The 27,920-nt window shown below is 36.8% G+C and overlaps 1 protein-coding gene across 2 annotated transcripts in view; it reads right to left on the bottom strand.

Annotated features, from left to right (window-relative positions):
* Positions 1-2,788: 2,788 nt before the first annotated feature.
* The window catches only part of RP2 (RP2 activator of ARL3 GTPase), a 52,296-nt gene continuing 27,164 nt past the window's right edge, over positions 2,789-27,920 (bottom strand). The window contains exons 4-6 of one of the 2 annotated variants that reach the window (XM_032426769.1): positions 7,049-7,134; positions 5,171-5,279; positions 2,789-4,100 (exon numbers count right to left, since the gene is read on the bottom strand). In XM_032426769.1, coding sequence (XP_032282660.1) covers positions 5,196-5,279; positions 7,049-7,134 — 170 coding nt within the window. In that variant the 3' untranslated portion in view covers positions 2,789-4,100; positions 5,171-5,195. Of the gene's footprint in view, positions 5,280-7,048; positions 7,135-27,920 lie in introns of both variants that reach the window. The other variant, XM_032426768.1, reaches the window with a different exon arrangement.

Genomic DNA, 27,920 nt, shown 5'->3' with positions numbered 1-27,920 from the left:
CTTTATTTCCAGGCTACTTCAGCTTAATCAGCAGCAAAGAATGAATTAAGTATAAGCAAAACCTGAAAAGAGTGGAGGTGTTCAAGGGGCTTGGGCTTAAAAATATTCGAGATCTATGTCTTATCAGATCCATGAACAACATTTTAAGAAGCAGTCATAATATCGAATAGCAGCTCCCAGTAACTTCCTCAAGTTTTATCTTCTTCAGAAGTTGACTCAGTTTGGTTTGCTTTGGAAGCCTCCTCAAAATTCTCCACAAGATCTGGAACTTTATTATCATCCTCCTCTCCGGTAGCGAGTGGTGCTTCTCCGTGCACAGGTCACTTGTGCAGAGCTTCAGCCAGTCTTCTTCAAGCAGTCAGACGCCATGCTGGCTGAAGATGCTGGGCAGCATTCCCGTCAGCTGCTTTGTCTCAGCGTGGCCTGGGATGGTGCGGGTGTTTGTTGCCGGGGATGGCCGCACTTCAGGGCTGTGAGAGTGGACCACTCACTGTTCCTTGGCTTGGGAACATACTCATCTCTTCAGTATGATACTGTTTACCCCTAACTTCTGTAAGGAGAGCTGAAGTTTTTGTTTTCACCATCTGCTTTAGCTGTTCCAGGAAGCATCCTCTTTTGGCGAGCAGTCGCTTTCCCACCAATGCGCACATGTGCCTACCGTTGGGCGAGTTTCTCCTGGTTCGTGCTAGTTTCTTCGGTCTTGTTGGAGCGGAACCGCGACGGTGCTGGGGACTAGGGTTGGCGCTCAGGGGCTCTCCAGCAGGCCAGCTGGGGTTAGGTGGGCACACACAGGGACATCTATAAAAGGTTTTATTAATGGGCCTAACAAACTGACCTACATTTGACACATGGAAGTGTGTCAATCATAAGAAAACAGCACTTAAGTCTTAATAGCCTCTCATACTTGTTTTCTCCTATTCAGTTGCCTATTTGTAGGTGGGTGTACGGCTCCCCAGCTGAACTCCTTCAAAAGAACACCATACTCACTTTATGAATATTTAACATTCATAAAGTGTATTTTCAAGGTATACTTTATAAACATCATTTCATTACTTGTCATATAGGCCAGTTACTTTTCATTAGGACAATTACAAGCGGACCAGATTAAACTGAAATCGGGGGCACCAGGCCCCCCTGAGGAGGATCAGTGCCCAGCTGACGATGCCGGGGCTCTCGCCCACCTGTGCTCCTGCTCTCTCACCATCTATTTATAGGTGAGAACCTGCCCTCCCCAGGAAAGCCCCAAACACTAGAAAAGGAAGAGATTGCTTTTTGGAACATCTTGCTGGAGTTTGCCACTAAAAGCCGAAATGTCAGAAGAGAAAGATGTGGTTTAAGTGCTTACTGCTTTTCCTCCTGTGTAGGACTGATTGCCCTCCAACACTATCTACCAAAAAAGAAAACCAAGTCAACAGTGAATTATTCCATTTTTGCAAAAAAAAAAAAAAAAAAGAAAGAAAGAAAAGAAAAAGAAAGGTTTTCATTACTAAAATTCAAATTTTTTAGTGTTAGGCTTTTAAAGGATGAAGTATTTTCTAGAATGGATTTTGAAGGAATAATCATACCCTAATTACAATATCATTTCTTTCTATAGAGAACAAAGTTAAATATGTCGCTTTTAAATGAGAAAAATAAATTTTAAACTCAGCACAGCAAGAACTATCCAATAAATAGGAAGTAATTTTTCTTTTTCTTTTCTTTAAAGATTTTATTTATTTATTCATGAGAGACTGACAGAGAGAGAGGCAGAGGCAGAGGGAGAAGCAGGCTCCCCGCTGAGCAGGGAGCCCGATGTGGGACTCGATCCCAGGACCCCGGGATCATGACCTGAGCCGAAGGCAGACACTTAACCAACTGAGCCACCCAGGTGCCCAGGAAGTAATTTTTCTTTTTCTTTCTTTTTTTTTTTTTAAGATTTTATTTATTTATTTGACAGAGAGAGACACAGCGAGAGAGGGAGCACAAGCAGGGGGAGTGGGAGAGGGAGAAGCAAGCTTCCTGCCGAGCAGGGAGCCTGATGCGGGGCTCGATCCCAGGACCCTGGGATCATGACCTGAGCCGAAGGCAGACGCTTAACGACTGAGCCACCCAGGCGCCCCCAGGAAGTAATTTTTCAATTGTCTTGTACATTTCTATTTCCCCTTCATGCTCTAAATGTACATGGAGATGCTTCATACATAGAAAAAATAACGAATGTTATTTAAAAACTAACCAATCTGTAGTTTCAGTATTTCTGATTTTATTGAAAAAACTAACCAATCTGCAGTTTCAGTACTTTTGATTTATGAGCTAGGAGAGGGAGAGGTTGAGTACAAATGGCTGGTTAATTTGGTAAATAAGGTCCATTTGTATAAACCTGCAAGAAATTATACCATAAACAATTCATTGTTTTCTTAAATATGGAAGAGAGAAATGCCTAATCTTAGTATTCAATCATAATAAAATGTATCTTTCAACAAAGGAAGCATTATATTGGAAATTCCTAAGATATAAACAAATTTTCTACTTCCTTTGCATTTCTCTAGAGTGCTTTGTACACACACACACACACACACACACACACAGGGCACACAGCTCACGTCTCATTAACATATGACAGAGATTAGAACCATCTATTTTACTTTTATCATTAAAAAATTTGTGCCATGATCAAATCTTGGCACATATATGAGTAGCTGTATGTTATAGAAGCGCACCTCAAAAATTAGTGTTAAGCCATTTTCATTTTATTTTTTTTTAAAGTAACTCTACCCCCCCAGCGTGGGGCTTGAACTCACGACCCTGAGATCAAGCGTTGCATGCTCTACCAACTGAGCCAGCCAGGCACCCCAGCCATTTTTGTTTTAACAACATTTATTACAAATCACGTTTTATAAACACTAGATAAATTACATACAAAAGCTAGACAGAAATATACAGAAGCAAAAACAGCAGTACTAATAACACAAGAGAAATAAGCTAGTATAATGTTTAAACATGTATAACTTAATAAAATTACTAATTTTTCCTTGCTAATAAATGTTCATGAGTTAAAAGGCTATTAAAAAATGAAATGTAGTATAATTACTATCAACATTTGTTATTATAGAAACAACAACCATAGCACTACTTATTTTTAAAAATCTTTTCAAACATTCAGAGGCCAAATGACTGTCCTTAAAGACAAATTAAGCTTGGGTAAAAGCTCTTACCCAACTGAAGAATATAAAATTTTAGGCTTTGGTTAATAGATACTAAATTTAGTGGGTATTTTAAAATTAACATCTCCCTTATATGTTATATTCCTGAGTTTTTTGCTAAGATACTATAGATAAAGAACTCAGTTTACAGCTTTGTGTACCGTATTTATTTTTAAAAAACAAAAGGTACTATAATTACTTTAAGTGTGAATAATGGGATTTAATAATGTAATCACAATCAGAAGAATAAGTTTAATTTAGCTTAACCGTGGGAAAAATCAATGCCCTCTGACTACTAATTGCAAAGCTTATTTGTAAATTATGATTATAATTATGTTAACCCTGTCACCAAGTTTTATTTGCATCTCATGAAATCATTCTGATTTAAAGAAGAGGTTGAGAATGTAGTATAGAATGCTCTTACAAAAGACTGAAATGATACAATGCTAATGGTTAGCACGAGGCCAGACACAGGGTAGGTAGTCAATTTTACTTATTAAAGTGAAAAGTCTTTGAATGTATTATTTCGGAACATCAACACACAGTTCAATATAGTAGTTATAAATTAATCTGATATATTCAAAAGCAGTTTACACATGAAAATACATTTTTAGTAACAATCATAAGAGGGATTTTTATAAGTGGCTATTTTCAGTCTTGGTTTTACCAAAATAGATTTAAATCTAAGGTTCCTTTTAAAAATAGACCTATGAAAGCTAATTTCCTATTAGCTGCTATATACGATGTACATGGAAGGTTCAGTCCCTTCTCTCCAGATCACCCAATCAACATCTTCTGAACTGATTACTTTAGCTTACAACAAACTCCTCACAACCGGGTTTCCCCTGGAGAATGAAGCAGCGTATCTGGGGCCTGGGTCCAAGGATGTGGATTTTTGAACAAGTAGCTCTCCCCTGCCTCCTGGTAAATAATTACAGTCAGGTTGATTTGGGAAATAATGCTTAAAGCAGCCAAAAACAGTTTCATCATGCTTGAACACTGCTTGATAAATTAGGTGTATCTGATGAAAATCAAATCTCTCTAGTTTTTTTTTTTTAAATAATCTGCATAGCTTATCATCACGATTAAGCATTTCATACCTAAATTCACAAGATTTTGTTCTAATTCTCCTGATAAACCACAAGAGCTAGTGATCTCACCTTTCAGAAAGCTGCCGGTGGTCGGGCTTCTATACGTTTAGCCTTGGCCTTGCATATGCCTTTCCTTACCAGGAAGTACAAGGCTAGCAGTTGCGTTCAAAAACTAAACGGTGTAGAATTTATTCACATAATCCTACTACTCACAAAGTAGTCTTGAAACAGCTACACCAACATCAGTTAGTAGAGTTAATTGCAAAACTGGTTATCAAACCCCTATTAATTAAAAAAATGCGATTTACAAAGTACTATATCAATTCTGCGTACAAAATCTCACTTGCCACATTAAGCAATTATTTAACTGGCTATGTATACGTGAAAAAAATGTGCTGAGGTTCATTCTAATTGATCAACTAGTAATGAATCTCTAAATTAAAAAAGAAAAGAAGCAATGGAATGTATTCTCAAACAATATGGAGCACTGAGGAAAGTTTAAATTCTTAGAGATTTGAAAGGATATTTAATTATGATTAAAATCATGAACTGCTAGCCACTTCTATGTTCTAGTAACGATATCATAAGCAGAGAAACAAAACCACAACCTTACTGAAGTAGGTTAAATAGTTTTTAAGCTGATTAAAACTACTGAATTTAAAATGAACTTTTTTTTTTTCTTTTTTTTTGGTAGGCTCCATGCCCAACACGGGGCTTGAACTCCCAACCCTGAGATCAAGAGTCCTATGCTCTACCGACTGAGCCAACCAGATGCCCCAAAACAATTTTGAACCTGAAGTAAATGATGTAGTATTCAACAGTTTACTAAAAAATAAACATTAACAGTTTTATCATTAGTGAAAACCGTTGCTAATACACAAATTAAAAAGGGCTTAATACCAAGTCCTTGGTTCCACATTGCACTTCATATTCCCATCTGTATGTCAGCAAAGTTGTAGAAGCTGTCTACATCTGCAGATGCTGTCTCCTTGCTTTCTGATACAAACATCTATTTTAAATATAAAAGAAGCAAAAAATAAATACCAGTAATCCCCAAATTCCAAAGCCCATGTTGTCTACAGAACAGTCACAAGCTTGCTATTAGAAGAAATTCAAGTACACATTTATATAATATTTAATCAGTATTCTGCAGAATCCATACAATATAGTTTCAGTAGCTATAATGTAAATTGAGCTCTTTTAAAAGCACTTATGATATAATTAAGGTCTTCGCTTTCATAATACTTCAGTTGTACTTTATCACACTTGGAATTTTACTGTTTTTTAAATATACAAGAGTCAGTATTATGAAAGCTACTGAATAGAGGTTTATTTAAAGAATTCTTAGTTTCTTCTATTTCCTAATAACAATCTCAATAGGCTGGGAAGCAAGACTTGAGATTATCATTTTTAAAGCTGCTAAAGATATATTACTAATTTTAAATGAACTATCTGCTAAACATAAGTAAAGCAGTACTCAGCAGAACCCTCCAAAAATCGTTTTTACAAATGTCAGCCAGGAATTAGAGGAGACCTGGGCTCTATTCTAGCTTTATCATAAACTAGCTGTATGATGCTGACAATTCATTCAGTAAATCTCTGTGGGCTCACTTTCCACACCTGCAAAATGAGAACACTGGAATTAGATAATCTTTGACTCCTCATTCAGATCTAAAACCTCCAAATCATATAACCATTTTCTCTTTGCTTCCTTTTCTATTCAACCTAATCATATTTGCCCTTCCCCTTAGTACTGTTGTGATGGTAAAATGAGACAAAAGACAAAGTACTTTAAATTATGCAAATTCAAGAAACTATTAGCCAAATCAGACAATAAAACCAAAAATTTTATCTCAGATATTTATCAAAAAATTATTAGTTATATCTATACTCATTTAGTACTCTTATATGTTTGGTTTTTAAGTTATATTAATTAAGTCTGAAATTCTTAGATACACCAACCTCATCAACATATCTAGAAACTACCTACATGTAACGACTTCTAGATATAGCTCAAATTCATCGTTTTTTTTTTTTTTTTTTTTTTTTTTTAATGGGCTCTGTGCTGGGCTCGAACCCACCACCGTGAGATCAAGACCTGAACCGAGATCAAGAACTGGACACTCAACCAGCTGAGCCACCCAGGTGCCCCCAAATTCAATGTTTGATGAAGCATTACTGAAACAAATAAAAATGAACAGTGGGCAACAGGATCATCCGTCTAAAGTATATAATCTTAGAAATATAACATTTTTCAACGTATCACTAGTTTTCAAAAAAGGAAGGACTTAAAGAGACATTTAATGAGACTTTTTACTTTAGAAACTCATGTATTATTGATGGTTTTTAAATTAATAGATTCTTGGGACGCCTGGGGTGGCTCAGTTGGTTAAGTGTCTGCCTTCGGCTCAGGTCATGATCCCAGGGTCCTGGGATCGAGCCCCACATCGGGCTCCTTGCTTAGCGGGGAAGCCTGCTTCTCCTTCTGCTTGCCATTCTCCCTGCTTGTGTTCTCTCTCTCTGACAAATAAATAAAAAAAAATCTTTAAATTAGTAGATTCTTATTTTGTAAATTTTTAAGCAGTTAAAATTTTAATTTGGCAAGGAAAGACCAAAGCTTAGCTCCCAATTGTTTACCACAGATTCTAAAAATCATGGTCTGTTCTTTTTTTTTTTTTTAATTCCAAGCAACAACGGGGATAAAAGTACTATTTAATTGTAAGGAAAAGGAAATGACATGAAAGGTCTGACTGAAATAGAAATAATAAAATCTTGTACCTTGGTCCCATTGAATATCTCATTGACAATAAGCTGGCATCCTTCTACAGCTCCATCTCCATTAAACTCCAAGGCAATAACAGGACCTATAACCAAACACAAGAAGTGTTGTCTGAATATGACTACAAATCATTTATTTATTTATCTATTTATTTATTTAGAGGAAGTGTGGGGAAGGGGCAGGAGAGGGAGAATCTTAAGCAGGCTCCACACCCAGCACGGAGCCCGATGCGGGGCTCGATCTCACAATCTTGAGATCATAACCTGAGCTGAAATCAAGAGTCGGATGCTTAACCGACTGAGCCACCCAGGTGCCCCCAAACCTATTTTAGAATTTATCTTTTTATTCTTTATATTGTAAAGAATCTCCAGCCTCTTCCTTGGGGGGTAAGAGAAGAAGAAGTAGTAGACAGATGAGACACATCACCTTAGCTACTTCTTCCAACTGTAATCATAAAACAAATTAACACAGTCTCATCTTATTATGATGGGTAGCTTCACTGTTATTACAGGACTATGGTCACATTTTTAAGTGTTGTAAATAGTCTGACTTTTCTGGATTTCATTCGTTAAAAACCATAAAAAGTCGACTCATTTAGCAGTACAAAAAAATAGTTGATAAGATGACAAATAAGATCAAAAGCAATTCAAGTCACCCCAAGTAGGTTTTGCCAGGCAGCCAGTCTTGCTTCCAATTCTCCTACTTATCAGCCAAGTTCTGGGCCACCAATAATGAAGCTAAGCCAAGCAGGAATTGAAGCCAGGCACCAGAAGTAATGACCATCTGAAAGGAGTTTTCTTGAATGTGCCTTAAAACTACATTCTAGAACCAAAGACCAAGTTTTTATTCTCTGAAGAGAATATTTGTGCCTCCTTTCCCATACATTAATTTGAATACTTCTAAACCCCCTGTACTTGAAATTCAAGTGTAAAGGTTTATGATTAAGTTTGGCTTGGATTTAAATACAGCATTGGCAACTGCTGGTCCCAAACTGTGGGCAAACGTGGCCGTAAGTTAGCCCAGCAAAATACGTCCTTCACTTCAATTACTATTATTCAGTTATCACTATATTCCTTAACAGATTTTCTTTTTAACTTATAAAGTAGTGGATATGTCCTAACCTGTAGAAAATTATAAATTTCTTGAAAAAAGACCTAAACCCATTAAACAAACATGGAGCAACAGAGACTAAGAAGTACTAAGCAATGAAGTACTAAGGTGAATGTAGGCATGTGCCATATGACAAGACACAAGAACAAGGGAGAAGACCACGCTACACTGCGCACCGAAAGACCTGAGGGCCTGTGATTTAATATAAACAACAAATACAGAAAAGGCATGATACGTAACAGTAAACTGTACAATGAGATACAGAGAACAAAGTATGAGTTTTTCAGGATCACAGTGTACAGATCAAGACAGGCGCTATATAAAGAAGATAACCACGGAACATTTTCTCAGAAAAATGCATGATTCTCTGTCTGGGCCAAGAAATGGGTAAGATTAACCTGGAATATCTTGTTGAGCCAAAAAGCAAGGAGGCTATCAAAGGCCAATACAGTTGTACCAAAAGGACACAGGAGCCAGCTTGAAGGGGCTCCCAATGGCCAAAGATGAGACACTGACATCAGAAGGAATAATGACTGCAATTTATTAAAACATACTGAATATATAAAAAGTCATGAGCTCAAAATGATATTTAGAAGAGAGAAACAAAATTCACTGGACGCCAATGTAGGTTGCTAATGCATCAATTCATTACTGTGAAAACTGATCATTATTTTCCCTTTATTTATTCTGCTTTTCTGTTATGAAGCATATTTCAAGTTAACCAAACGGCTCTGGTATACAAGAGGAGTTCTGTTAACATCCATTAACATATGCAGAGGTAGTGACATGGTTAGAAAATGATCACTTTGCAACTCCTAATAAAATAATTGGATCCTGGGGCGACTGGGTGGCTCAGTTGGGAAAGCATCTGCCTTCGGCTCAGGTCATGATCCTGGGACCCTAGGATTGAGCCCTGCATCAGGCTCCCTGCTCAGTGAAGAACCTGCTTCTCCCTCTCCCTCTGCCTCTCCCCCGCCCCCCGCTCGTGTGCTCTCTCTCTCTCTCTAATAAATAAAATCTTTAAAAAAATAATTGGATCCAGGCAATAATCATCAATGGTTTTAGCATCCCACAGAGAAGACTGACAGGAAACCCTATGATGAAAAGCTAAGACCGAGATCACCTAAACCTATTGATCAATCAACTAAAGGTTCAACAAACATTATAAGCCTTCTCATTTAATACTATAGGAAATAGTAACACCAAAAAAGTAACTAAACCTGAGTTTAAGAAGGCTTTGCTCTAACTTCTGATCTATAAGAACTCTAGAGGAACAAGTGAAACAAACCCATGCATACTACAGGACGACTGACCAGGTTTTTGTGTTTTGTTTTTTTTTTACAAGAGAAAGGCATGCAACAAAAGGGGGGGATGACAGACCACCTGTTTCTGGTTAAGAGTGATACAAGGTAACAAAACTACACACAGTGAGTGGGCCAATTTTCGATCTGGATCAAATTAACTGAAAATACAGAAAGAATGTTTTCAGATTTGAGGAAAATGTGAATATGGACTGGGTATTAGATGATATTAAGGAATTGTTGTTAATCATGATAGATGTGATATTATATTGTGGTTACTTAAGAAAACATCCGTCTTTAATTTGGTTTTAAGATACACACAAATACTTAGGAATGAATAACAGCACATATCAAAATTTGATTAAAATATTTCAGCAAAAAGGAGATTATAGATTACTTTTTGAAGTATGGCAGGAAGTTGATAAAACTGGGGGAGAGGTACACATGAGGTCATTGTGCTTTCTACTTTTGAATAGTGATAATACATTTGGAAATTTGCAAAAAAGAGTTTTAAAAAGCATATTAAACCAAATAAATATTGAATTAAAAAGAAAAAGTTGAGGGGTGCCTGGGTGGCTCAGTTAAACATCTGCCTTCGGCTCAGGTCAAGATCCTAGGGTCCTAGGATCGAGCCCCACGTCAGGCTCTCTGCTTGGCAGGGAGCCTGCTTCTCCCTCCCTCACTTCCCTGTTTATGCTCTCTTTCAAATAAAAAAATAAAATTAAAAAAAATAAAAAAATACACAAGGGACAGAAGACTAAGACTGGAATTAAAAAAAAAAGAAAAAGTTGATAATAAAAGTAGGGTTTCCAGTTTTTACGAGAGTGGAAAGTTTAAATTAAGGTAAAATAGAGCATGCTTTTATTCAGAATCACTACAAGGAAATACAATAGATACATTGTTTAAAGTCAAACATTTATTACTGAAAGTTCCTGTATTCTATAAAGAGAACATAAGCTAGAATTCAGGAACACAATTTTGGTGGAATTACCCATGCATGTAACTTGGTTGACAGTCGTCTTTTTTGTTTGTTTGTTTGTTTAAGTAAGCTCTATGCTCCATGTGGGGCTTAAACTCAGGACCCCGAGATCAAGAGTTGCATGTTCTACCAACTGAGCCAGCCAGGTGCCCCAACTTGGTTGATATTCTTTAAATAGAATATGATGAACTTCCAGGAAGTGACCTAATAATCTATCAACAAAGAAACGCCAACAAAAAAGGTAGACTGGTACATCAGTTTTGATTAACATGTTGTGGATAATTCTAAATTTAAAAAAAAAAAACCCCTACAATGCTGACAATGCACTTTTTAAGCAGTCCTACTTGTATAATGATGCTGACTACAATTACTGTGATTATTTCAAGCTTAACTATGAGGTCAATAAGGATCACTGGTTAACTTTTTAAAAAGTATTTTAGTGTGAACATCTTATCAAATAGTTTGCAGTAGCTTTGGGGCACCTGCACCCCAATGTTTATAGCATCAATGTTCACAATAGCCAAAATACAGAAAGAACCCAGATGTCCATCAAGAGATGAATGGATAAAGAAGATGTGGTATGGAATATTACTCAGCCATCAAAACGAATGAAATCCTGCCATTTCCTACGATGTGGTTGGAACTAGAGGGTACTATGCTAAGTGAAATAAGTCAGAGAAAGACAAATACCATATGATTTCACTCATATGTGGAATTTAAGAAACAAAACAGATGAACATAGAGGAAGGGAAGGAAAAAGAAAATAAGATAAAAACAGAGGGGGAGGCAAACCATAAACAACTCTTAACTATAGGGAACAAACAGGGTTGCTGGAGGGGCGGTGGGTGGGGGGATGGAGTAATTGGGTGATGGGCATTAAGGAGGGCACTTAATGGAATGAGCACTGGGTATTACATGCAACCCATGAATCACTAAATTCTACTCCTTAAACTAATACACTATATGTTAACTAAATTGAATTTAAATTAAAAAAAAATCTAAATATTTGAGCTGTCATGAAAAACTGAGATTTTGAAGCAAACAAAAAAGATTCCTGGAAGTCCTAATACCCTCCTTCTATGTTGTTAAATGTGACCTTGGAATAAGTCGCTAGCATGTCTTTTTTTTTTTTAAAAGATTTTATTTATTTGACCGAGAAAGACACAGCTAGAGAGGGAACACAGGCAGGGGGAGTGGGATAGGGAGAAGCAGATTCCCCACTGAGCAGGGAGCCTGATGCGGGGCTCGATCCCAGGACCCTAGGATCATGACCTGAGCCAAAGGCAGATGCTTAATGACTGAGCCACCTAGGCACCCCTATTATGTCTTAATTAGATTACAGCAACAGCCTCCCAGGTGGTCTCTCTGCTTCCCCCTTAGTAAGAGTTACATTTTAAAGGGACCATGACATTCCTCTGCTCTAAAACCGCCAGTAAAATATGACCTATATTTTTATTTTTAATTATTCTAAAAATAACTGAGTTTTTCAGATTTTTATTTTCATTGAAGTATAGTTGACATACAGTATTTTATTAGTTTCAGGTATACAAAATAGTGATTCAACAATTATATACATTATAAAATGCTCACCATAATAAGTGTAGTTACCATCTATCACCTTATGAAGTTATTACAATATTATTGACTATAGTCCCTATGCTGTACTGCTTTTCATCCCTGTGACTTAATTATTTTATAACGGGAAGTTTGTACTTCTTTATCCCCTTAAGAATAACAATTTATTTTATTTTTTTTAAAGATTTATTTTTTTTGAGAGAGAGAGAGCGAGCGAGTGCAGGAGTGGGGGGAGGGACAGAGGGAGAGGGAGAGCATCTCAAGCAGACTCCCTGCTAAGCATGGAGCCTGACGCAGGGCTCGATCTCACAACCCTTAGACCATGACCTGAGCTGAATGAAATCAAAAGTTGGATGCTCAACTGACTGAGCCACCCAGGTGCCCCCAAAATAACAGATAGTTTAAAGCATTAACAAAGCTATACAAATTAACAAGGTATTTAGGTGTTTATAGCATATATAATAGTAAAATATATAACAACGATACAGGAATGGGAGGGAAGACTTGAGAATATAATGTTATTAAGTCCTTATATACAACAGGTAAAGTGTTATTCTTCGAAGATGTATTTGAATTATTTAAACATACATACTGTAAAACCTAAGGTGACCGTTAAATAAGTTTTAGAAAAAGTAGTATAAATAATAATAGAGGAGATTAAATGGAATCATAAAAAATGCCCAATTAAACAGAAGAAGAGGTAACAAGAAACAAAGAACAAATGGACTAAAAAGCAGCTAGCAAGATGGTAGATGTTCGTCAAGGCATATCATAATCAAATTCACAAAATACACAAAGAAAGAATCCTGAAAATAGCAAGCAAGGGAAAAAAGCCCTTAACCTACAAGGGAAGACAGATCAGGTTCACAGCAGACCTGTCTATAGAAACTTAGCAGGCCAGAAGAGAGTAGCAGGAAATATTCAACATGCTGAATGGTAAAAAAAAAAAAAAAAAAAATGCAGCCAAGAATTCTTTATCCAGCAAGGCTGTCATTCAGAATAGGAGAGATAAAGCTTCCCAAACAAAAACTAAAGGAGTTCATGACCACCAAACCAACCCTGTGATAAATTTTATGGGGGGACTCTTTGAGAGGAGGGAAAAAACCCCAAAGCAACAAAGACCAGGACCAGAGAACAACACCAGAAACACCAACTCTACAGGTAACACAATGACACTAAATTCATATCTTTCAATAATCACTCTGAATGCAAATGGACTAAATGGTCCAATCAAAAGACACAGGGCATCAGAATAGATAGAAAAACAAGATCCATCTATATGCTGCCTACAAGAGACTCACTTTAGACCCAAAGACACCTGCAGATGGAAAGTGAGGAGATGGAGAACCATCTATCATGCTAATGGACGTCAAAAGAAAGCTGGAGTAGCCATACTTATATCAAACTAGATTTTAAAACAAAGATAGTAACAAGATATGAAGAAAGGCATTATACCATAATTAAGGGGTCTAATCAAGAAGATCTAACAATTGTAAATATTTATATCCCCAACTTGAGGGCACCCAAATATATAAATCAATTAATAATAAACATAAACTCCTTGATAATAATACAATAATAGTAGGGAACTTTAATAGCCTACGTACAGCAATGGACAGATCATCTAAGCAGGAAATCAACAAGGAAACAATGGCTTTGAATGACACACTGGACCCGGACTTAACAGACATATTCAGAACATTCATCCTAAAGCAGCAGAATAAACATTATTTTCGAGTGCACATGGAACATTCTCCTGAATAGATCACCTACTGGGTCACAAATCAGCCCTCAACAAGTACAAAAAGGGGCACCAGTCAGTTAAACATCTGACTCTTGATTTCAGCTCAGGTCATGATCTCAGAGTCATGAGATCTAGCCCCGCACCAGGCTCCACACTGAGCATGGAGCCTGCTTAAGATTCTCTCTCTCTCCCTCTGTCCCCTCCCCTGCTCATGCGAGCACACACGCTCTCTCTCTCAAAAAAAAAAAAAAAAGTACAAAAAGATCGAGATCATACCATGCATATTTTAAGACCACAATGCTATGAAACTTGAAGTCAATCACAAAAAAAATTTGGAAAAACCTCAAATACATAGAAGTTAAAGAATATCCTACTAAAGAATGAATGGGTTAACCAGAAAATTAAAGAAGAAATTAAAAAAATACATGGAAGCAGATGAAAATGAAAACACAATAGACCAAAACCTTTGGGATGCAGCAACGCAGTCCTAAGAGGGAAGTATATTGCAATACATGCCTACCTCAAGAAACAAGAAAAGTCTCAAATGCACAACCTAACCTTAAACCTAAAGGAGCTAGAAAAGGAATAGCAAATAAAGCCTAAAGCCAGCATTAGAAGGGAAATAATAAAGATTAGAGCAGAAATAAATGATATAGTAACAAAAAAATCAGTAGAATGGATTAATGAAACCAAGAGCTGGTTATTTGAAAGAATTAATAAAATTGATAAACCCCTAGCTAGACTTATTAAAAAGAAAACAGAAAGGACCCAAATAGATAAAATCATGAATGAAAGAGGAGAGATCACAAGCAACACCACAGAAATACAAACAATTATAAGAGAATACTATGAAAGATTATGTGCCAATAAACTGGGCAACCTGGAAGAAATGGACAAATTCCTAGAAACTTATAAACTACCAAAACTGAAACAGGAAAACATAGAAAATTTGGACAGACCAAAATCAGCAAAGAAATTGAAGCAGTAATCAAAAATCTCCCAACAAACAAGAGTCCTGGGCCAGATGGCTTCCCAGGAGAATTCTGCCAGATATTTAAAGAAGAGCTAATACCTATTCTTCTCAAACTGTTCCAAAAAATAGAAATGGAAGGAAAACTTCCAAACTTATTTTATGAAGCCAGATTACCTTGATTCCAAAACCAGACAAAGACCCCACTAAAAACGAAAATTACAGGCCAATATCCCTGATGAACGTGGATGTGAGAATTTTCAATAAAATACTAGATTTGCTAGTACATTAAAAGAATCATTCACCATGATCAAGTGGGATTTATTCCAGGTCTGCAGGGTGGTTCAACATTCACAAATCAATCAACATGATACACAAAATTAATAAAAGAAAGGATAAGAACCGTATGATCCTGTCAGTAGATGCAGAAAAAGCATTTGACAAAATACACCATCCTTTCTTGATAAAGTCCCTCAACAAAGTAGGGATAGATGGAACATACCTCAAAATCATAAAGGCCATATACGAAAGACCCACAGCTAACATCATCCTCAATAGGGAAAAACTAAGAGTCTCCCCTGCGTCAGGAATAAGACAAGGATGTTCACTCTACCATTACTGTTTAACATAGTACTGGAAGTCAGCCTCAGCAATCAGACAACAAAAAGAAATGAGAGGCATCCAAATCGGCAAGGAAGAAGTCAAACTTTGACTATTTGCAGATGACATGATACTCTGTAAAAAACCCAGAAGATTCCACCAGGAAATTGCTAGAACTAATACATGAATTTAGAAAAGCTGAAGGACAGAAAAATCAGTGTGCAAAAATCTGTTGCATTTCTTTTTTATTTATTTATATGTTTATTTAAATTCAATTAACGTATAATGTATTATTGGTTTCAGAGGTAGAGGTCAATTTTAACTCTTACAGTTAGACCTATTATCGATTTTGAATTAATTATTTGTGTATGTATGAAGGGTCTAAATCCACCTTTTTACATTTGGCTATCCAAATGACCTAGCACCATTTGTAGAAAAGACAATCCTTCCCTCACTGAATTGCCTACACAGCCTTGTAAAAAATCAATTTACCATAAATAAAAAGATTTCTGAACACTCAATTCTGTTCCATTGATCAATATGTCTATCCTTATGTCAGTACCACACTCTCTTAATTACTGTAGCTTTATAGTACATTTTAAAATTGGAAGGTATAAGTCCCCCAGTTTTGTCTTTCAAGATTGTTTTTACTATGCTGGGAACCAGGCTTGCATGCCTGGACCAACTCCCACTTGTTCATGGTGTAGAATTATTTTTATATATTAAAATATTTGGCAATATTCTGTTAAAAAAAAAGAAATCTGTTGCATTTCTATACACCAATAATGAAGCAGCAGAAAAAGAAATCAAGGAATTGATCCCATTTGCTATTGCATCAAAAACAATAAGATACCTGGGAATAGACCTGACTAAAAGCAAAAGATCTGTACTCTGAAAACTATAAACACTTATGAAGGAAATTGAAGAAGATATAAAGAAATGGAAAAGCGTTCCATGCTCATGGACTGGAAGAACAAACATTGTTAAAATGTCTGTACTACCCAAAGCAATCTACACATTTAATGCATTCCCTATCAAAATCCCACCAGCATTTTTCACAGAGCTAGAACAAACATTCCTAAAATTTGTATAGAACCACAAAAGACCCAAATAGCCAAAGCAATTCTGAAAAAGAAAAACAAAACTGGAGGCATCACAATTCCGGATTTCAAGCTATATCACAAAGCTGTAGTCATCAAGACAGTATGGTACTGGCACAAAAACAGACACATAGATCAATGGAGCAGAACAGAGAACCCAGAAATGGGCCCATAACTATATGGTCAACTAATCTTTGACAAAGTAGGAAAGAACATCCAATGGAAAAAAGACAGTCTGTTCAACAAATGGTGCTGGGAAAACTGGACAGCAACATGCAAGAGAATGAAACTGGACCACTTTCTTACACCATACACAAAAATAAATTCAAAACAGATGAAAGACCTAAATGTAAGACAGGAAACCATCAAAATCCTAGAGGAAAACACAGGTAGAAACCTCTTTGACCTTGGCCATAGCAACTTCTTACTAGACATGTTACCAGAGGCAAGGGAAACAAAAGCAAAAATGAACTATTGGGACTTCAAGATAAAAAGCTTCTGAACAGTGAAGGAAACAATCAACAAACTAAATGGCAGCCTATGGAATGGGAGAAGATATTTGCAAACAACATATCTGATAAAGGGTTGGTATCCAAAATCTATAAAGAACTTATTAAACTCAACACCCAAAAAACAAATAGTCCAGTTAAGAAATGGGCAGAAGACATGAATAGACACTTTTCCAAAGAAGACATCCAGATGGCTAATAGACACATGAAAAGAAGCTCAACATCACTAATCATCAGGGAAATACAAATGAAAACCACGATGAGATACCACCTCACACGAGAAACAACAGGTACTGGTGGGGATGCAGAGAAAGGGGAACCCTCTGGCACTGCTGGGAATGCAAACTGGTGCAGCCACTCTGGAAAACAGTATGGAGGTTCCTTAAAATGTTAAGAATAGAATTACCCTATGATCCAGCATTTGCACTACTAGGTATTTACCCAAAGGATACAAAAATACAGATTTGAAGGGATACATACACTCTGATGTTTATAGTAGCATTATCAATAATAGCCAAACTATGGAGAGAGCCCAAATGTCCAACAACCGATGAATGGATAAAGAAGATGTGGTATATGTATACAATGGAATATTACTCAGCCATCAAAAATGAAATCTTGCCATGTGCAATGATGTGGATGGAGCTAGAGTGTATTTTGCTAAGTGAAGTAAGTCAGTCAGAGAAAGACAAATACCATATGATCTCATTCATGTGGGGTTTAAGAAAGAAAACAGATGAAAAGGGGTGCCTGGGTGGCTCATTCGTTAAGCGTCTGCCTTCGGCTCAGGTCATGATCCCAGGGTCCTGGGATTGAGCCCCACATCGGGCGCCCTGCTCAGCAGGAAGCCTGCTTCTCCCTCTCCTACTCCCCCTGCTTGTGTTACCTCTCTCGCTGTGTCCCTTTCTGTCAAATAAATAAAATCTTAAAAAAAAAAAGAAAACAGATGAACATACAGGAAGGGGGGAAAAAGGAGAGAGGGAAACAAACCATAAAAGACTCTTAACAATAGAGAAAAACTGAGGGTTGACGGAGAGAGGTGGGTGGGGGATGAGCCAGATGGGTGATGGGGTATTAAAGAGGGCACTTGTTGTGATGAGCACTGGGTGTTGCATATAAGTGATGAATCACTGATTTCTACCCCAGAAACCAATATTGCACTGTATGTTAACTAAAATTTAAATTAAAAAAAGATGGCAGATGTTGGTCCAAGTATATCCATCTCTTTTAATGTGAATGGTCTAAACACAACTGTTAAAAGACAGAGATTGTCAGACTGAATTGAAAAGGAAGAACCAAGTATATGCTATCTACAAAAACTCACTTTAAAATTAAAATTTTTTTTAATGGAGAATTTTTTAAATTAAAAAAATTGTGTGTGTGTGTGTGTGTGTGTGTGTGTGTGTGTGTGTACGCGCAAGACAGAGAGAGAGGAGGAGGAGTAGGAGTAGAGGGAGACAGAGAGAATCTTAAGCAGGCTTTACACCAAGCATGGAGCCTGACGTGGGGATCGATATCATGACCCTCAGATCACAACCTGAGCTGAAATCAAGACTTAGAGGCTTAACCGGCTGAGCCACCCAAGCACCCCCAAAAACCACTTTAGATATACAGACATCAATAAATTAAAAGAACGGGGATAAGGATATATGATGAGACACTAAAGAACCAAATGAAAGCTGGAGTAGCTATATTTTAGACAAAGTAGATTTCAGAACAAGGAAGATTATCAGAGACCAAGAGGGACATTACATAATGAAAAAGGATTCTCTAAGAAGACGTAACAATCCTAAATGTGTATGCATCTAACAACAGAGTTTGACAGTTTACAAGACAAAATCTAATAGGATCTGACAAGAGAAACAGACAAATCCAGTTAACGTTGGAAACTTCAACACTCTTCTTTCATTAATTCATAGAAGTAGGCAGAAAATCAGTAAAGACGTAGATGAACTGACTAGCACTATGAATCAAATTGACCTAGGGGACATTTACAGAATATTCCACCAAACAACAAAAACAAAAAAACAGATTATACATTCTTCTTGCATGCAAATAAAATATTCACCAACATGGGCTATATCTAATTAAAGAAAATAGAAATCATACAATGTGTGTTTTGGGGCTATAACAGCTTTAATTTAGAAATAACAGAAATACATCTGGACAATGTCCAAATGTTTGGAAATTAAACAGTATACATCTAAATCAATGAATCAAGTAAAAAGTCTCAAGGGAAACTAAAAAATATTCTGAACGACATCAGGGGTCAACACACATTTTCTGTAAAGGGCCAGATAGGAAATATTTTAGGCTTTGTGGGCCATATGGTGTCTATCACAACTAATCAACTATGCTGTTGTAGTACAAACAGCAAAACATGATAGATAAAAGAAAAGATCCAATAAAACTTCACTTATAAAACATACCATGAACCATATTTTGCCAAAGCCTGAATTAAATAAAAATACATGTCAAAATATGCAGGATGCAGTTAAAGCAGTGCTTAAAGGAAAATTTTTAACATTGAATACATATACAGTTGATCCTCATTATTCACAGATCCCTTATCTGCAAATGTGCCAACTTGGTAAAATTTATCTGTAACCCCAAAATGAATACGTGGTCTTTTCATGGTCATTCACAGAGAAACACAGAACAGCAAAAATTTGAGTTGCCTGACATACACATTCCTAGGTGAAGTTGAACAAAGTGATCCTCTGCCTTCTTGTTTCAGCCCTCATACTGTAAACAAGCATCCTTTTCAGTTTTAGTGCCACATTTTCCACATTTTGTGGGTTTTGTTAGTGGTTTTGCTGTTTAAAATGGCCCCCCAAACATAGTGCAAAAATGCTGTCGAATGTTCCTAAGTTTAGGAAGGCTGTGATATGCCTTTCAGAGAAAATACCTGTTAGATAAAGCTTCATTTAGGCAAGAATTATAGGGCTGTTGGCTCTGAGTTCAATGTTAATGAATCAATAATATATACTGAATAAGATGTCTTTAAACAGAAACAAACAGGCATGCCTGGGTGGCTCAGTCGGTTAAGCATCCGACTCTTGGTTTTGGCTCAGGTCATAGACCCGAGTCAGGCTCTGTGCTCAGTGCAGAGTCAACCTGAGGTACCTTCCCCTTCTCTTTCCCTTCCCCTCTGCTCTTCCCGTCCCCCCCACCCCTGCAGCTCTTGCGTGTGGGCTCTATCTCTCTAAAATAAGTAAATAAATAAATAGAATCTTTAAAAAAAAAGAAAATAAATCAACAGAAACAAACATACAAAAGATTATGTATGGATTGATTGAGAAAAATGTTATGACCAGAGACTTGCAGGAACTTAACCCCATATTTCTCCTAGGAGCAGGAGCTCAGTACTCATTAATTCAGTGTTCACAGTGACTTTACAGAATATAACTACTGTGAATAATGAAAAGCAACTGTATTAGGAAAGAAGAAATACCTAAAATCAGTAACCTAATCTTAAATCTAAAGAAACTAGAGAAAGAAAAGCAAATCAAATGTAAAACAAGTAAAGGAAGGAATAATAATTAGTTCAGCAGAAAAGAATAAAATTGAAAAGAGAAAAACAATAGAGAAAATCAATGAAACAAAGAGGTGCTTCTTTGAAATTATCAATAAAACAATAAACCTTTATCCAAGCTGATAGGAGAGGGAGAGGACTCAAATTACCAATAGCAGGAATATTAGTGGGACATCACTACTGATCCCACAGATTTTAGTAGGAATAAAGAAATACTATAAACAACTCTATGTCCATAAATTTGGTAACTTAAATGAAATGAAACCATTTCCTAAAAGACAAAAACTATCAAAATTCGGAGCGCCTGGGTGGCTCAGTCGTTAAGTGTCTGCCTTCAGCTCAGGTCATGATCCCAGGGTCCTGGGATCGAGCCCCGCATTGGGCTCCCTGCTCAGCGGGAAGCCTGCTTCTCCCTCTCCCACTCCCCCTGCTTGTGTTCCCTCTCTTGCTGTATCTCTCTCTGTCAAGTAAATAAATAAAATCTTTAAAAAAAAAAACTATCAAAATTCATTCAAAAAGAAAGCCCTAAGTGCCCTGTAAGTAAATAATTTAATAAGTAAATTAAACATACAGCTAAAAATCTCCCCAAATCTCCAGGCCCAGATGGTTTCATTGGTGAATTCTACCACACATTTAAAGAAGAAATGATACCCATTCTCTAAAATTTATTCAAGATCACAGAAGAGAAAGGATACATCCCAACTCATTTTATGGGGCCAGCATTACCCTAATATCAAAGCCAGACAAAGATATGATGAGAAAACTATAGACCAATGTCCCTCATGAACAAAGATGCAAAAATCTTCAATAGAATATTGGCAAATTGAATTTGGCAATATATTAAAGAGGTAATATATTATGATCAAGGGGTTCATCTCAGGAATACAAGGCTGGTTCAACATTCAAAATTAACAAGTCATTTCACCAGATTTAAAAAACATATTATCTCAATAAATTCAGAAAAAAACATTCAACAAAATTCAGCACCCATGCATAATAAAAACTCAACAAACTAGGGACAGAATGAAACTTCCTTAGCCTAATAAAAGGTATCTATGAGAATCCTATAACCAACATCATTCTTTACAGTGAGACTGAACACTTTATGGTGAGATTGAATTCTGAAATCAGTAACAGTGCAAGAATGTCCTCTCCTCACTATTCTCTACAACATGATAGTGGAAATCCTATCCAGCGTAACAATGCCAAAAAACAAACAAACAAAAAAAATAAATAAATAAAAGCCATGTCAAAATGACAGAGGAACCGACCTAAAAGAATTTTCAATGGCTAAAACTGGAACAATTTGATAGTACTGGATTATAACCCAAAGAATAAAATGCATATTCATGAGTCTCTACTGATAGAAATGATTGAGTAAGTAAACAGGGGAGAAGGGCAAAATATTTCTTAACAGAAGAATTCCAAATAATGTGAGCAGATACTACCCTCTCCAGGAGGTGTAGCTTAATTCTCCTTGCCTTGAGTGTAAGCTGGTCTTAGTGACTCAACTTCCAAAGAACGAAGTATGAGAAGGAAAAAGCAGGAACTTTACAGTGTTTGGGAAACCTGGCAGATAACACCTGAACCAAGCCACTAAGGTCAATGCCCCAGTGATAAGTCATGTTGATATCCTGTACCCCTGGATGTGATGTGATGAGGGGGGGCATTTCACCTCTTCCCCCAAAACCTCAATCTAATCAGAGAAACCCAAATTGAGGTACATTCTACAAAACAACTTATCAGTACTGTGAAAGTATTTCAAGGTCATGAAAAACAAGGAAAGACTAAGGAAGTATCACAGATTAGAGGAGACTAAAGAGACATGACAACTGAATGCAATGTGGGATTTTAAATTGAATTCTGGAACAGAAAAAGGACATAACTGGAAAAACTGGTAAAATCTGAATAAAGACTATAGTTTAAGTTAATAGTATTTTACCAGTGTAAATTTCTTAGTTTTGATAAATGTATCATATACTAACATTAGGGGATGCTGGATAAAGGGTATATGGAGGTTCTCTGTACTACCTTTGCAATTCTTCTGTAAAACTAAAACTAAAATTATTCCAATAATAATATAAAATTATTCCAATATAAAACATTTATTTAAAAAAAACAACTGAGGGGCACCTGGCTGGCTCAGTCGATAGAGCATGTAACTCTTCATGTTGGGGTCATGAGTTCAAGCCCCATGTTGGGCCTAGAGCTTAAAAAAAACATGGGGCACCTGGGTGGCTCAGTCGGTTAGGCATCCAACTCTTGGTTTTGGCTCAGGTAATGATCTCATGGGTCATGAGATGGAACCCTGCATTGGGCACTGCACTCAGCGGAGAGTTTGCTTGAGATTTTCTCCCTCTGTCCCTCCTCCCACTGGCATGTGCACACTCTCTCTTCTAAAATGAATAAATAAATCTTTAAAAAACACAACTGAATGGGAGAACATATTTGTAAATCTTATATCCGGTAAGGGGTTAATATTCAAAATATATAAAGAACTCATATAACTCAACAGGAAAAAAAAACACCAAACAATCTGATTAAAAAATGGGCAGAGGGGGTGTCTGGGTGGCTCAGTCAGTTAAGTGTCTGACTCTTGATCTCGGCTCAGGTCTTGATCTCATGGTCGTGAGTTTGAGCCCCGTGTTGGGCTCCATGGAGCCCACTTAAGATAAATGGGTAGAAGACATGAACAGACATTTTTCCAAAGAAGACATACAGATAGACAACAGGTATATGAAAAGGTACTCAACATCACTAATCATCAGGGAAATGAAAATCAAAACCATGATGAGATTGATCATCTCACATCTGTTAGAATGGCTATCATCAAAAAGATAAGAAACAACAAATGTTGGCAAGGATGTGGAAAAAAGGGAAACCTTGTGCGTTCTGGGTAGGAATGTAAATTGGTGCGTCCAGTATGGAAAACAGTATGGAAGTTCCTCAAGAAATTAAAAATAGAACTAAAGTATGATCCAGCAATTCCACTTCTGGGTATCTATCTGAAGAAAATGAAAACACTAACCTGAAAAGATCTATGTACTCTCATGATCACTGCAGCATTATTTACAGTAGCCAAGATATGGAAACAACCATTGATGTCCGTGAATGGATAATGAAAATGTGGCATATTTACACACACAGACAATGGAATATTACTCAACCATAAAAAGGAAACTTTTCCATTTGCAACAACATGGATGGACCTTGAAGGCATAATGCTAGGTGAAATAAGTCACAGAAAGATAAATCCCATATGACGTCATTTATATGTGGAATCTGAAAAAACAAAAACAAAAAACCCTAAACTTATAGGTAACAGAAACTTATAGGTAACTTATAGAGAACCTAAACTTGTAAGTACCTTATAGAGAACAGAGTGGTAGTTGCCAGAGAGGGTAGGGTGAGGGGTGGGCAAAATGAGTGAAGGGGGTCAAAAGGTACAAGCTTCCACTTATAAAACACATAAGTCATGGGGATATAATGCATAGCATGGTAACTATAGTTAATAATACTGTAGCACATATTTGAAAGTTGCTAAGAGAGTAGACTGTAAAAGTCCTCATCATAAGAAAAAGATTTTTGTAACTACATATGGTGACAGATGTTAACTAGATTTATTGTGCTGATAATTTCACAATACGCATAAATACCAAATCATTGTGTTATACATCTGAAACTAATACGTTATATGTGAACTATACTTCAAAAAAATATCTAGTAGCATCTCATCTCAGACTAGAAGCCAAAGTCTCTACACTGGCCTACAAGGCCCTCTATCATTGGACTCTTCCGCCACTTCTCAGACTTTATGTATGTTTACTGAATGAATGAATGACTCTCTAAAACAAAGGAACCCAAGTCTGATTAATCATCAGAACCATCTGTGGAACTTTTTAAAAAGCAGATTCCATCAAAAACTAATGATGTAATGTATGGTGATTAACATAACATAAAAAAAAACACATCAGAAAAAAAAAAAAAGCAGATTCCAGGGGTGCCTGGGTGGCTCAGTCGGTTAAATGTCTGCCTTTGGCTCAGGTCATGATCCCAGGGTCCTGGAATTGAGCCCCACATCGGGCTCCCTGCTCAGCAGGGAGTCTGCTTATCCCTGTCCCTCTGCCTGATGCTCCCTCTGCTTGTGCGCGCGCTCTCTCTCTCTCTCTCTCTCTCTCTCTAATAAATAAATAAATAAATAAAATCTTTTAAAAAATAAAAAAAATAAAAAGCAGATTCCAAGGGTATATCTCAGAAATTTTTTAATCAGTCTTTCCGGGGTGGGAGATGGAAATTTATATTTTTAAAAGCACCCTAGATGGTTCTGAGGATTCGTCAGGTTTAGAAGATTCTCAAGATGGAAAACACAATGAATTCTCTCACTAAGCAGACCAAAAGCTTTATCAATTGAAAGTAAATAACTGTGACTGCTTTAACTGAAGAGGAAAATTTAGAGAGTCTGAGGTGCAAAGTATTTGAATAAAAGTGAATTTTCAAAAGAAAAAGTTCACCCTTGGCTCAGAACAGTGGTTTGAAACTGGGAGCAATTTTGCCCCCTAAGGGGCATTTGGTAATATCTAGAAACATTTTTGGTTGCCACAACTGGGGGTGTTTGCTACTGGCATCTGGGGGGTAAAAGCTAGGGATGCTGCTAAACATCCTATAATGCACAGGACAGCCCCCCACCCCGCCACAATTATCTGTCCTAAAATCTCAATAGTGCTGAGGTTGAGAAACCCTCCTTAGAATGACTGATGGCCATTTTTAGATAAGGATCCAATCGACCCAAGTCCTGCTAGAATATTTCCACTGATAGCCTGCTCACTATTCCATATCAGTCAATGCAATATTGAGCAGCTAAAAAATTTCCCCCTATTTTTTATTTTGAAAAAAAAAGAAAAATTTCAGACATAGAAAAGTTGAAGGAATAACATAAACATCCATCTGCCCCTCACCCACACCTATCAAATGTTAACATTTGATCCCATTTGCTTTATCCCACACTACACACGCTTTTTGTTTTTGTTTTGCTGAGCCATTTGAAAGTAGCGGACATCATGACACTTCAGCATGAATTTCCTACATAACCACAATACCATTATCATACCTAAGGATACTAACAGTAATTCCATAACATCATCTCCAAACTTCCCAAATTTTCCCCAAAAATATCTTACAGCTTTACAGTTCACTGCATCCCAATCCAATGAAGGTTCATTCATTGTACTTAGTTGTTATGTTTCTTTTAATCCACAATAGTCCCCCATCATTTATGTTTGTTTTCCAGGACACTGTCTGAAGAGTCCTAGCCAGCTGTCTCGTGGAATGTTTTCTTTTTTGGATCTGAGTCATCATTTCCTCATAGTGTCATTCAACATGCCCCTAAAATTTCCTTTCTTTCTGATAAGCTAGAAGTGAAGTCTTAGCTTGATTAGATTCAAATTAAGTATTTTGGGGAAGAACTCTTCATAGGTGATGTTGTGTATTTCTTACTGCATCGCATCAGGAGGAACACAATGTCAGGCTGCCCTGCCTTCAGTGATGCTAAGTTTGATGAGAATGATCACCAAATCTCTGCTGTAAAGGTACATTTCCCCTTTGAATGAGAATGTACAAATATCCTAGCAACCTTCTTAGCAACTTTTACCCCAGTAGTTTTAGCTCCACTGATAATCTTTATCTGAATTAATTATTACCCTGGGGATTGGAAGATGGTGATTTCCAAAGTCTATCATTCCTTCTGCATTTATTAGCTCACAGTATTCTATAAAGAGCAAAGAGCTTTCCTTTATTTCCTCCTCCCCCCCTTTTTATTATCACTATGGATGCATGGATTTCTATTGTTAAATCAATTCCCTTCATTATTCTTTGTGATGCCTAAATTATCCCAAATTTGGCCAGTGGAAATGGATTTAAGCCTGCTCTTATGACCTTTTGGCATGACCTCCTTAGTCTTTGAGTACTTCCTATGGATATCTCTGGTTTTAAAAAGTTAATTATATGATGTTTATTTGCTGAAATTCCTGTAACATCTGCCCATTGGTTTTAGTTCTACTTTTTAAAAATTTTTTAAAAATTTTATTTATTTGACAAAGATTGAGAGAGAGAGAGAGAGAGACAGAGAGAGAGAGAGAGCACGCCCAAGTAGGCAGAACGGCAGGCTGAGGGAGAAACAGGCTCCCCGCTGAGCAGGACCCTGGGATCATGACCTGAGCCGAACGCAGATGCTTAACTGACTGAGCCACTCAGGCGCCCCTACTTTTTTTTAGTTCTACTTTTACTTCCTCCATGTGGAATGTTGTGTTACTTAAACACAGATATTCTATTTGGGGTTGGAGCATTTCTATGAAACCACTCCACTAACACTGCATGAGCACATAAATCATTAATTTAGACCTACTCGTATACTTACTTCATCCCTAATCTCACACATTAGGATGTCCATTACACTTATTACTTGACTCAATTTCTGAAACCTGTTGGGAGTTTAAAGGCTTGTTTTCAAGGTTCCACCAGAATGCTCCCATGTCAAAACAGCTACATCAAAGGAGCCACTATAAAACACTGATGAAAGAAATTGAAGACGAAACAAACAAATGGAAAGATAGTCCATGCTCATGGATTGGAAGAACCAATATTTTTAAAATGTCCATACTACTCAAAGCAACCTACAGATTTAATGTAATCCCTATCAAAATACTAACAACATTTTTCACAGAACTAGAACAAATAATCTTAAAATTTGTATGAAACCACAAAAGACCCTGAGTAGACAAAGCAATCTTGAAAAAGAAGAATAAAGCTGGAGGTATCTCAATCTCCGATTTGAAAGCTATAGCTAATCAAAACAGTATGTTACTGGCACAAAAAGAGACATATAGATCAATGAAACAGAATACAGTCCAGAAATAAACCCACACTTAAATAGTCCACTAATCTATGACAAAGAAAGCGAGAATATACAATGGGGAAAAGATAGTCCCTTCAACTGGTGTTGGGAAAACTGGTCAGCTACATGAGAAAGAATGAAACTGGACCACTTTCTTACACCATACACAAAAATAAATTCAAAATGGATGAAAGATCTAAATGTGAGACCTGAAACCATAAAACTAGTAGAAGACACAGGCTATAATTTCTTTGACATTGGCCACAGAAACATTTTTCTAGGCATGTTTCCTCAGGCAAGAAAAAAACAAAAGCAACAAAGAAAAAGGCAACCTACGGAATGGGAGAAGATACTGCAAATGAATATCTGATAAGGGGTTAATATCCAAAATATATAAAGCTCTTATGCAACTCAACAGCAAAAAACCAAATAATCCAATCAAAAATGGGCAGAGGACCTGAACATTTTCCCAAAGAAGACATCCAGATGGCCAACAGACACATGAAAAGATGCTCAACATCGCTCATCATCAGGGAAATGCAAATTAAAAAACCATAAT

This window comes from Phoca vitulina, unplaced genomic scaffold, assembly GCF_004348235.1.
Source record: "Phoca vitulina isolate PV1807 unplaced genomic scaffold, GSC_HSeal_1.0 scaffold35, whole genome shotgun sequence".
In the NCBI taxonomy this organism is placed as follows: Eukaryota; Metazoa; Chordata; class Mammalia; order Carnivora; family Phocidae; genus Phoca; species Phoca vitulina.
The sequence above is the reverse complement of the archived record's forward strand: the minus strand, read 5'-3'. Positions and strand labels throughout refer to the sequence as shown.